Source organism: Platalea leucorodia, assembly GCF_965183815.1.
Source record: "Platalea leucorodia genome assembly, chromosome: 6".
Lineage (NCBI taxonomy): Eukaryota > Metazoa > Chordata > Aves > Pelecaniformes > Threskiornithidae > Platalea > Platalea leucorodia.
Window position 1 is genome coordinate 54,176,010 of NC_138828.1, and position 13,187 is coordinate 54,189,196.

The window sequence follows — 13,187 nt, forward strand, 5'->3', positions numbered from 1 at the left end:
TATATTGCAATGAGGAGTATTGAGAAGACGAAAGTATATACATACATTTCAATTTTTATAATTATAACCATTGTAATAAACAGAAGTACAATACCAACCAATTAACATTAGATAAATAAACTGGGTAAGTTAATCTGAGAAATGCAAAAAAAATCAGGAAACAAGGTCCTTCATTTACTTAAATATTCTCATTTTTTGTTCTAAAGCTAGACCAAATTTCATTTCTGCTATTGAAGCATTACTGTGCAGAAAGAAAAACAGATACATAACGTTCCTTAGATATGATTTTCAAAGGTGCTTTGAACAGGTCTACTGTTATAAAAATCAGTGCTAATTTTACCACTGACTTGGGGGGGTGGGGAACCAAACCAAAACAACAACCAAACAAAAACCCCCTGTTTAACCCAGTAGTCAACCCTTGCTTTTACCAGAGCACCTACTCTCACATTCTGCTCATATGTATAACCTTCCCAAGCACCACTTTATTTTAATTTTAGTATAGGAATAGGTTTTGCCTATCTGAGCACACTATCTGAAGCCAAAACTGGTTCCTCAGCTACCTGGGTTCAGACTCTGTTGAATTCTTATGTAAGTATGCTGCTAGGCAGTGGGGGAAAAAAAAACCAAAACCAAAACAGGACACTTCCAAGTCTCAAAATGAAAGGTACGAAGAACAGTAGTGGTGGCATCATTAACCTTGTGAATATTCATAATGCTTCAAAAGAATATGTAAGGAAAATAATGAAAACAGGTCTGTGTGCCTGTCCCTCATTATATTATCTACAAGATCTGGGTGTCAACATCTATAAATTAAAAAAAAAAAAGTTATGATGAATGATTCAAAGAACAGAAAAACAAAAACCACATATCCCGCCATTTAACATCCAGGAACTCTGAGAAATATTTGATATCTAAAAGGTGGGATGTATAGTACTACTTTACTGCTTTTTAGAGGCTCAGAAGAACAACCCGCATGTACAATAAAACTTTTTAGTTTACCTTTTAATTTAGTCTTTATGTCTTCTTCTATTGTTTCTTCCTTCAGGAACAGTCAGTAAACATGAAAGGTTAGCCAAAGAAAGGAATTAATGTTGGCACCAGAGCTAGACAAGAAAAAATGTCAGAATAATTTTTGTCTCTGTGAAAACATACAAAAAGCATTTTATATTTATCAAAATATCAAGTAGCAAATAACTGTTGCCTTGCAGATTAAAAAAAAAAGTATCAAAAGTTCCTTATGTTCAATAAAAAATAACCACCATTAAAAGAGAACCATCACAATAAAAAGGTATCTCTCTGAACCAGAGATTATGGGTGAATTAGTCCATGAAGGACTGTCTGAAGTACGTTGCTTCATTTACACTAACACACTCAAATGCATGTTCTTTCTCTTGACATTGTTCACAGGCATAAGAGAAATCTAATCTCTTACATTGAAATGACAGCATTAGAGCTTACTAGCAAAACTATATGGAGAGGCAAGAGCTCTCCAATGGAAAAATGTACCAGGTCTATAATTCTAGAAGGCTCTGCAGGATACAAAATATTTTGATACTTGCTTAGTAATTCACAAGACAATTCCCAACTGCTGAAATTTTACTTCAGCAAAAGGAACATCTGCACCCTTGTACTATAAATTATCTTTCTGCAGGGAAGAGGAAAGATTCACAAAATAATCCATCTAAAACAGTGAAAGACTGTGTTATGCAATAGGGAAAATATGGTGGAGTTCTTTCCTCTCTTTTCCCTTCTCCACTCTTTCAAAATTGTTGAAAACTTGTAAGATTTTAGAAGAAAACAGACATGCTTAGGTCGTTTAATAGCTACCAGAAGAACATCTGCACAGCTCTATTCAGAGAACAGAACTATACAGAGAAAAATCTCTATGACTACTCCAGGCTTAATGTTTTCACGTTTCCAGTGTGGATATTGTAGTGATAGCATAACAGGGCTAGTGCTACTTAAGCAAAGGTATGCTGTCAGCAGCTCTGAAAAGGTGTACTGCTGGGCTAAGTCTAGTTTTATTAATGTCAGTGTTAAATTCTAATTAAGAACTTGGCTAGATCAGCTTTTACTGAAGAGATGGATAAAATTTACCTTGACTGTTCCTGAGGGAAATAAAAAGGATAAAAATAAATTAAAAGGTAAAATTAAAAGAATTATGTGGATGGTTAAACACTGGAACAGGCTGGGGAATCTCTAACCATGGAGACATTCAGAATTATCTTAGACAAAGTCCTGAGAAACCTGACCAGCTTTGAGCAAGCAGCTGGACTAGACGATCTTCAGAGGTACCTTCCAAGCCAAATTATTTTATTAGAGAAGGCTCTTACCTTCTAACATCTACAAAACCAGTAAAGTCCAGGAAGACAGAAAACCTATATTCCTACCTAGCACTCAAGCTGGGTTTAAGAAAATGGCTCTTGTTCCAGTAGTAACAGAACATGAACAGGTTTTCCCTTGTGTTATTCTGGTTTTCTGTCTTTAAAAAAGTATATTTTACTGTATTGCATTATCATTCTATCTTTAAATACTTCATAACTTCACATACTTGAGGTCTCTCTGACTTCTGACATAGTAAGAGCTGTTCCGCACAAAACAGTTCTTCTTTCAAATGAAACTAAATTGCTTCTAGGAGCCCATCTACACTTAGCAAAAGGTGTGCAGGGGGGAGGAGGAGTGTTTGCTGCTTGAAAGTGGTATCAGTCAATTACAATTGGATTTCTGTTGTTACAAGCAGCAATTAAAATCTAGTGCCTTTTTTTTATTTTATTGGATTTTATCATGACAGACTACTTGCTGCCTGATTACTTGTCTAAAATCCAGTTTTACTTGATGAGAACATGTTCCATCTTTACTCAGCCAAAACTACAGTACTTGCAATACAATCTGAACTTTTACAGCATGTATACTTCAAGAATTGACCATTTTAAGAATTTAGAGGTTCTAACGCCTCATCTGAGCAACCCTCCTGTCATTACTATTTTCCTACCTCCTTTTCTTCCCACAATAAAAAAGGGTACACAATATTGTGTAAGGTTTCCCTGTTCTAATACCAAGGTGTTATACAGAAAGTTATTGAAATGCCAGCTACGATCACCCTTGCAATCTCAAAAATGAGGACAGATGTCTTGTACAGGTTAATAGTTTTCCCAACACTAGTTTAGATATGATGTTGCCTATTTGTTAATGTGCTGGTCTGTTAACAGAATTAAGATATTTTTATACTACTTCTACATCTTACACTGCCAATTGTTAAGTTTTTTGACTAAATCAAGACAGAAGTTTAAATTAAAGGCTTGAGAATCCCTTTACTAGTTGCAGTTTCTGAGCAGACTCACTGTTTTCACGACCACAGGAAAGCTGTTTCATTAAATACACTCATAAATTAACTACTTCTCATTTCTGTCAAGCATATTAACAAAAATAATCGGCTATTCCAATAAAATATTAAGAAGTATTTTCAATAGCACTATGGTTGTGATTATTGTTGATAGATGCACCAAAATATTGTTGTGGTACTACTGACGCCAATCTGGATATCTTATGTCAGACACTGATATAATAACCTGTATGAACTTTTTTTTATCCAAAAGCAAGGCAAATATATATTAATATATCACACAACAAAGTGACTTTTTTATATATTGAAACTGCTACCAAGCAATCTGGCCACATTCAGAAAAGCTGGGCATTACAAACACAATCTTGGCGAACCGTACTTCAAACATGCTTCCAGATAGATTAAAGGCAAAAGGACAATGTATTTACTGCGACTTACTGAGCTTGAAAGGGAGAGTCATTCTTTAAAACTGTTCCAAGAAAGTTCCATTTATTTTAATTACACTCATATGAAAAAATCATGTCAGAAAACACAGAATATACTTTAATAAATGACATTTTGTCCTGCTTAGCAGTAGAGGACTAATGTGCATTAAGAATTTCTATATTCTAAGCATAAAATTTTCACATAGAATACCTTAATAATAATAGCAAACATTTTTCATTTAACTTCAGAAACATACAGATTACCAGACACTAGTATCAGCCAGATCATTTGAAAAGTGACATTTTAGAGACTGTTCCTGAATAAAGATCAGTGGTTATAAAACTGTGAAAGGTAAGTAGGAAAAAAAAAAAAAAAAGGCTGAATAAACTCCACAATTGAACAAATATTTATATTTGATCTGATATTGCAAGGTATTCTATCTAAAACATCCACTAAACAGATATAAATTGCTTCCTAAGGACATAATTTGTGTTATGCTTAAGCAATTTTAACAAGCTTTTAAAACATAAGACATGTAAAAAAAAATCCAATTAATGTAGTAGCAAATAACACCATTATCCATTTCACAAAGCATCAGCTTATGTAGGAAAACCATCTAATATCTGACAATAAAAATATTGTATTTTCCTCTTCACACAAAAACTTTTCCAACTTCTAATAATTTTTTCTGAGAAGGAAAGAAAATGATGAGCTTTAAAAATCATCTTAATTCAGTATTTTAGATCAAGCTTGTCCTTTCCCCTGTTCTCATTTATAGCAAACTTTCAACCATTTTAAAGATGCAGTCTTGAGCATACTGCACAATAAAAATTGTAGAATTTGTATCCAAATCAAAAAAATGGCTGCTAATCCCTGGACAGACATACATAAATGCTTTCTTAGCCATTGCTGCTATTTGATTAAAAGCTGATGAAAATCTAATGAGAACTCCTTGCTATTAGGTCAATTAAACCGCAACAGAACTACCTCTGCAGGAGGCTCAAAAATACATAATTGCTTTCTCCAGCTCTCTACTTGTCTCACCACCATCTCTATACAGATCAAGCGCTGAATAAAAAAATCAGAACTCTCCCAGGACTGTTTATATACAGACACCAATGGGTTGTTTAGTTTTCACTCTCAACTCCAGTAAAATAGGTGCAGATTTTATTGCCACACAGTCAGTAAGGGCCTAATCCTAACAAAATTATTAGGCAAAAGATGAAGAACTCCAAAAATGTAACAGAAATAAAGAACGTGTCAAGATAGAAGACTAGCACCAGTTTCGTCAATCTAAACCAGAACTGAAATATGAAACAATGGTACTGTGTGATTCAGCTTTCTAAATAAAAATTGATACTGCTTTCATGTGGACCCAAAAACTGAAATTAGCTGATGGCAATGGGGAATAAAGGAAGTAACTGCAACAACCCCAATAAGAGAGCACATCAACTTCATAGAATAGAACCACACAGAATTACAGAAATACATTTTAAAAGCTTCATTCAAAGAATACAATCACAGAATTAAAGTAATTTAAGCAAGCAAGCAAAGAATGATAAACGCTGTGCACAAGCCAAAAATTTTAAGAACTGTAATGTTACTTTTACAAGATACTGGCACTAGTAAGTAGTATTGTTTAAGCAAAGCAAACAAATGTCTTTTCATCTTTTGAAAAAATAGGAATTTAAGGAAGAGAAATGAAGTGTCATCTACGGTTATGACAAGAACAAAGCAAACAATGGGAGATATCTGAGGCAAGGAAAAGTTTATGAAGACAGAATATTATCACTTTCAAAGTCTGGTGGCGTATCAGGCTCTACAGCTAGTAGAGAACTGAATGGCTAACTCCTATGAAACAAGAAAAGTGAAGAGTTAGTAAATTTGAACCTAACAATAAAATAATTAAGCTTGGTGAGCTATTCTATGCCTCCTCTTAAAAACAGAATTTTACAGGCTAAGACTTTTAACAGTGTTTCAGGGTATTAAATGCAAGTAATCCTTGTACAAAATTAGCATGGAAATTTGGAATTGGTACTAAATCCTAGACATTGAAAGAAAGCGATGAGTTAAATTTCATCCAGATGTAAAGACAGCAGTTGCTAACTTAACGCAGAACAGTGTTACAGTGAATTATCATGGTTGAATAAATCTCACAGAAGTGTTAGATAAGCACTTTTATGACTTGAAATTCAAAGGAACATAGATAAGTGCTAGAAAAATGAAATAGGAAAATGTTCAATAATGTTATTTGAAAAAAAAAAAAAAGGCGATGTAAAATAGGTAAAGGTTTACAGAATGCTTATTAAACTTCTAACACTGGTAAAAACCAGAGCTTTAAGTTACAGTTACGGTGGTCAGTAATACCTTAAATAAATCAGGAACTTGGTGAGCCTGCATCTATTTTTAATTCTTAGAATCTGACTGGTTTTACTTACTGACACAGATATGACTCCAAGGAGGTTGTCCTGGTTTCAGCTGGGATAGAGGTAATTTTCTTCTTAGTAGCTGATATAGTGCTGTGTTTTGGGTTTAGGATGAGAGTAATGTTGATACACTGATGTTTTGGTTCTTGCTGAGTAGTGCTAAGCTGTTGCTTAGGGGGGAGGGAGGGCTGGGAGGAAGCACAGCCAGGATGGCTGACCCAGACTGGCCCAAGGGCTATTCCATACCTTATGACGTCATGCTCAGTATATAAGCTGGGGGAAGAAGAAGGAAGAGGGGGACGTTCGGCGCAATGGCGTTTGTCTTCCCAAGTAACCGTTACGTGTGATGGAGCCCTGCTTTCCTGGAGATGGCTGAACACCTGCCTGCCCATGGGAAGCAGTGAATGAATTCCTTGTTTCGCTTTGTTTGTGTGCCCAGCTTTTGCTTTACCTATTTAACTGTTCTATTTTTATTTTACTTCAATTATTAAACTCAACCCACGAGTTCTCCCTTTTACCCTTCTGATTCTCTTCCCTATCCCAACGTGGGGGAAGTGAGCGAGCGGCTGTGTGGTGCTTAGTTGCTGGCTGGGGTTAAACCATGACGGAGGTGAAAGTACTGACACGCATGAACAAGGAGAGACAGGTGAATCAGAGGCGCAAAATAACTTACCTGAAGTCATATAATGGAGCAAAACCAGGAAAGAAGGTATGTGTGTTGACTAATACAGTAGGTTAGTAACTCGAACTTAAAACCACCTCTACCGTTATTTTCATTATTTAGTTTTGTATGTTAATACTCCCAAACTAGTAGTTTTTCAGACACTCAGAGTTCACACTCTGAAAACAGACAAGACGGCACAAATTCAGGAACAATTAAAGGGATATTTTTAAATTATTTAACGTAGTCTATACTTCAGAAACAGGTCTTTAAGAAGGGCAATGTCTATAAAATTGGATATGGTAAAAGCTAGTTTGTTACAAACTGTGCTTTTTCTATGCAGTATTTCTCCTTTCTGTCACTCTGTAGGAAAGCATCATAAATTTAATACTGCAAGGCAGTAATGAAAAACTCTAAATTTTTATAAACACAGTGTTTTACAGAGATTATTTATTACATTATCTGTTCTACTTCTGCAAAACAGAGTTGACAGATGGAATCACGTCATTTTATGACATCAATATGCTGCTACATTCCTGATACAAAGCAAACCAGTAATCAAATTCAAACTATCATTTTTTTGCTACTCCAATTAAGATATGACAGAAAGAGAGCTTCAAATAAATTTTTTCTTTAAGACATAAGCCAGTCTCCCTTAACCAGTGATGGTCAAAGCTGAAAAAAGCTTGACAGGCCACTAGTCATGAAAAAGCTTCCTGACCACTAAGTTCATGGCAAGTTTTGCAGACTCCATACTAACAACTTCCTTGAAAAGTGGTAAATAACAAAGAGTGGTAGAAACTAGCCAAGGTCCTCTTTACCTTCCCAGCAGGCAAAGAGAGTTTCTCCTTCTGAACTCTAATGAACTTTTGCTAATTTGTGAGCAGGATGGAGCAAGTAAGAGAATTCCTTCAAAGACAGCAGTAGAAGGATCTAACAGCAATTTTGACAGTAATCAACTAGTGGTAACTTCTTAGTAAAGCTGATAAAGAATCTAAACCGAAGGAGTAAAGTGATATAGGAAAAAGCATTCCATAAAGTTCAGTGGAAGAGTTACAGGCATGATGGAAAAAAAAATGCACATGAAAAATATAAAGCACATGAAAATATTTGCCGTCTCCTTTTCTAACTAAAATGCTCAAGAAAGAGGAACATAAGTTACAAACCTCAAAGATTTGTGTAAATGGAGCCTGAAAAGAAGAAAAAAAAACCCAAAACTTGCTTTTCACCTTCTGAAGGAGCATGTTTCTACAAAAAGACACAATATCCATTTATCTTTGGACAGCAGAAATTGTGTAGTATGGAACATTTTGTAACACATTCACTACAGCTGGAAGCCTGATAGAGAGAATTTTGAAAAACATGGCCACTCACTTCATTGCTCAAATCAAAGATGGTGGAACTTTCTAAACATCTGAAATTCCAAAACAGACTCTGCTTGCCACTGGAGACTTAAGACTCACTGTAGGTAGTGACTATCTATATAATATTTCCTCCCAAAATAAAATTAAAAGAATCAACTCACCACTTGTCCATTCTGAGGATTTTTATGTGCATACGGGGGTCCACGGATGTGATTCCACATCTGACCAGATGTCATAGCAAATACAACACACTAGAAGAAAACAGAAAACAATATACTCATTTATTTACCCAGAAGAATTGAATAGAAAACCATTCTGCTGGTGATGTTTGTTTTAGATACATAATTGTTTACCTAACCAGATACAGTATCTACCTCTATTTGATTTTTAGAATAGGGTTTTCAGATGTGTTGCTCTCATAAAATTCTTAATGAATTCTGTTAGAAAATGAGTTAAGACAGAGATTTTAAAAATCTCACTTGAAATAAACCTGTCTTTATGTGCACTTGGAATTGCCACATTTACACACCTTTATGGCAAAAAGCACTCATAGCAGTAGAAGGCATTCATTTCAAATATTCTGCAAACTAGTGTTTGAGATTTATATAACCTTCCATGAAGTTATTTCTGCCTCTAATCTAATGCAAACTTTTAGCTTAACTATTTGCTTCCAGGTGTACGAAATGATATATAAAAACTATACGGAAAAAAAAAATCCAATTATCAAAAGAAAGTCTGTCCCATTTCATGAAATTCTCATTGTGTGTCCTGTATGACTGTGATTCATTTTAGCTATGACAAATAACAATGGTCGAGTTGTTAGAAAGGTGAAATTCCCTATGGAACGAAGTGTGGAGTTAGGTTAGGAATGTATGAAAACTGTAAAAATGGACATTAAGTCTTGCAGAAGGTCATACTGCAGAATCTACATGACAAACATTATAGTCATAGCAAGGGTCATTATGGCTATGTTAAAGATGAAAATATGGTATCTTTTGATTACCAAATCAGGAAAACAGAAATGGGAAACTTGGATCATCTAAATATATCTTCTGTCTTATCAGTACAGATAATCCTTACAAAAACTCCAAGATAATTTAAGTACAGTTTTTACATATATGCTCATTTTTACTGTACATCAATATACCCACCAGTATAGTATAGGCATGGTGATTTAAGCAGACGGATCATGAATGCAAAAATTCATACCATGATCGTTAACTAAACCAGGGTTTACTAAAACCCTTTAAGGGGTTTTCTTTAAAGAATGTTTAGTAACACACTTATGAAATAAATGTAAGCTAGTGTAGCTCTGTAACCCCATAAATACAGCACTGTCACCTCTAGCAATATGATTTGAACAAACTTTGGAAGGCCTCAGGACTGAATCTTGTCAGGCTTTAAACAAATCTGTCTTGGCTTTCCTGGATTTTTTTTTTTTTTTTAACTTATTTAGCTGAGACAGCATTTTTTCCAAAGACCAGGTAGCTATGCCTAGTTTGCATTACTTTTGCTTATCTCTGTATGGAGTAATAATTTTTTTTTTTCTATTCTATTTAGGATGAAATAATTATGACCAACATAATGATGTAGTGTAGGCATGGAATGAGAGGAGAGACAACAAAAGTGGAAACACAGGATGCAGTGTACCAGTATGGAATGATAAGAAAGGGGGCACAGGATTATACTGGAGACACCAAGCCTATAAATATTATGCCAACGATGAATTAAAGAAACACAGACATGGGAGCTGGTCAAAACCAGCTTTAGGGGTAACAAAGAGAACAAAGGACAAGCATCCAACATATGTAAGACAATCCCCATTTACCCAGTAAATTTTGATGTAAAATGTAGTTGCAGATCAGTGAAGGAACGACAAAGTGTAAAAGTAGCCCCAAGTAGACCTTAGAGCAAGGAGGAAGAAAGCAGCAGCATCATACTCCTCCCAGCAAAGAACCTGGAATGCTGACAACTCACCATAGCACCCCCAAACTGAAGCCAATGAATGATCTCAAGATCCAGAGAGAAACAGTGGAAGAGTAACCATGATGTCAGAGAAAGGGAAAGATACTAGGAAGTGTGTGCGTAACAATTTTTATTGTGTTGTTATTGAGATTTTTTGTAACAGAAAGAGCCCTTGTAACAGAAAAAAAAATGAAAAAAAAGGAAACATTTTCATATCCGCTTTAATAATAATTCTTTGTTGTAGTGTTAAGATTTCAGTTACACTAAGAGCAGATTCTTCGCTTTAAATATAAGGTGTGTTTCATTTTGCCCTTAACAGTATTTGTAATATAACAGCATAGTAATTAATATGGCAAATGAAAGCATACTGGTCATGATTATTACCAAATGGATTATGTTTTAAGTAATAATATGCAAAGAAATTAAGAGAGTATATGCTTCCGTTACTGCAAAAGGGTAATAGATAGTTATTTCTATACCTTGCAGATTGTTTTAGCAGAGAAATTTATACTGCAATTTTGGTGATGAATCACACAAGAGACAGCTTATGTGAAAGTACAAAAGTGTAGAAACTGAAAATGTGTGTAACAAGTGAGGTGAAAGAGATAATTTTGAAAGGCCAAAAGTTAGCTGAAAAGTAAAACATCGAAAGAGAACAGATGCATAGCGTGCACAAACTGTGGCTCTCTGAAAGTGAGTTTTCTATGAAAACTCATTTTACTCATTCTTAAATTACTGTATTTAATTTACATTCTCTAGGGCCAAATCTGCTTCCATATGGAAAGACTAAAAAAACCCACCCCAGTTTATACAGTCATATACTTTATAACGGATAAATCTCTCTAATTACTGAAGATCTTTATTGCTTGCCAATACAAATACACTGTCTCACAACATGGTAACATCTAACAAAAAATATCCAAGAGAGATAATAGTGGGGAGAAACAAATTCCAAGTATTAATATTATTGAAAAGGAAAGAGTTAACAATATGTTTGTTTATCCTGAAGGCATCTTTCATATTTGTCGAGTTCAGACTGTTAGTGACCAAGAAAACTAATTTAGTACACCACATCCTGGATCTGCCATGATTTCCTTCCATCATGCACCTCTCTACTGTGTATTTCAAAATTACCTTTTCAGGAGCCAAAAAATATTCTCCAGCTTCTCCCTTGTCCTCCTTCACTCTTCATCTACTTTAAGTATCCTAAGAAGAAATCATTTCCATCATATCCCTTAAGCAAGCATTTGGTATGCTACAGATAGCAGAGTTCAGGGTTTAGCTATTTTAAGAGCTTCCAGATTTAGGTAGCTTATTCTGCATCCAAATGATAAAAGCAATCAGAGTAGACCTACATTATTGACTGGTGCAGTACAGAGAGGGAAGGAACAATGATTTGCTACAACACATCATGGTTCCAGGACCAAATGACCACAGGATGTCTTCAGTGGCAATGAAGTTCACCCCTATTGCCAGTCCTGGGTAAGTACGCTGTATGTGTAGACAGGACAGCTCAAGGACCTTGTTAACAAATTGCGAGCGGTGCTTTCCTCGATGGCTTCACAATGCATGACTTCAGCCTTAGTTTTACTAAGAGGGAAACTGCTTTGAGCTCACCCATGGTGCACCTGTGTGTGTACCACAAGGCTTCTAAGAACAGATGCAAGGTAAATAAGCACCCAGAGTCCCACCAGAACACTGAATCGCTAGCAAGACACAACTTTACAGGTACATGGGCAGAATTTCTCGACTGTTCTTGGTCCTGCAAGCTTTGTCAAATGATTTGGATTTAATACATCAGTTTCTCAAAGGCGTTAAGTTTTGTTTAACACCATCTGCCAGTTTATTAATCAAAATTACTAGAGACTTAAAAAGCCATTTGGTATGCATTTTGAAGTGAAGCTTCCTACTAGCAGATACTATACAAAGCAGATCATTAGATTTTTCTCTGCAAGGTTAGACCCCAGAACATGTCAAATACTTTGTAACATAAGAAAAATAATGAAATTCTAGATTCATTTATGAATATAGTTAAATTCAAGCATGGTTTCAAAAAAAGAGGAGACACAGGCAGCCAGTTCTGTACTTAACTGCTATACTGTTCTGTATATGTAAGTTTTAGCTATTTCACAATTATTGCTTTAAAGAAATATAATCCTTTCTATCCAGTTTAACTCTGCTTTTGTACTCAACGAAGGCTACAGAGCTGCAAGATCTGTACTTAATTTTTAAATAATAATCCATCACTTACTAGAATCTCCAGTAAGAGACAGACAATTCAAGGACAGGGAGTACCAACACAGAAGCAAAGAGAAGGGGATTCTGTATCTTCAAAAGGTACTATGCATCTCAAACCTCTAACTATGGGAAGAAAAGGAAATTAATAACCTATATTTATTACTGTTCTTTTGAGATGCCTATCTCTCACGTAGAGGGGCCTGAGTTTTTCTAGCTGTATCTTTGAATAAAACCCATTACTTTTTTATCCTCATTCACAGAAAGGGGTAAAGAAGCCACTAGTAACCATGATACCCTTTAAGCTCTTTTGCAGCAATAACTGATGACAAATGTACTGTACAGTATAGGTACTGTGGAAGTGTATCAGCACAGAACACATTTCTCATAACCATTAACTGTTACAACAACAGTAAACACATGCTTTGCCTCCTCATTCAAGTGACTTGACATATTTTGCCCAAGAGAGTCAACTCCTAGGAAGCTACCTTCGAATCTGAGCACAGACTTTGCCTTCCCAGATTCCACAGGTATATAGGCAAATCTGAAATATACACATAAAATAAAACTGAAAATTACATGCAGAAAACTACAGTGGCAGCCTGGAAAAGAAAATGCTTTAAAAAGCCCCCTAGTAGCCCACATTCTAGCCAACTGAACAAATAAACTCTCAGCACCAGTGCTGTTGTCTAAAATGTAGAAACTCCTTATCTAAAATGTTAGAAATTTCCCCCATTTATACCATCTGACCTTTTTTTCTCTTTGCT

General features: G+C 35.3%; 1 protein-coding gene across 1 annotated transcript in view; it reads right to left on the reverse strand.

Moving 5' to 3' along the window:
• Positions 1-13,187, reverse strand: part of TUSC3 (tumor suppressor candidate 3) — a 137,023-nt gene that overhangs the window by 57,221 nt on the left and 66,615 nt on the right. Inside the window, exon 6 of the mRNA XM_082315221.1 lies at positions 8,382-8,471. Within this exon, the coding sequence (XP_082171347.1) occupies positions 8,382-8,471 (90 nt within the window). The remainder of the gene's footprint in view (positions 1-8,381; positions 8,472-13,187) is intronic.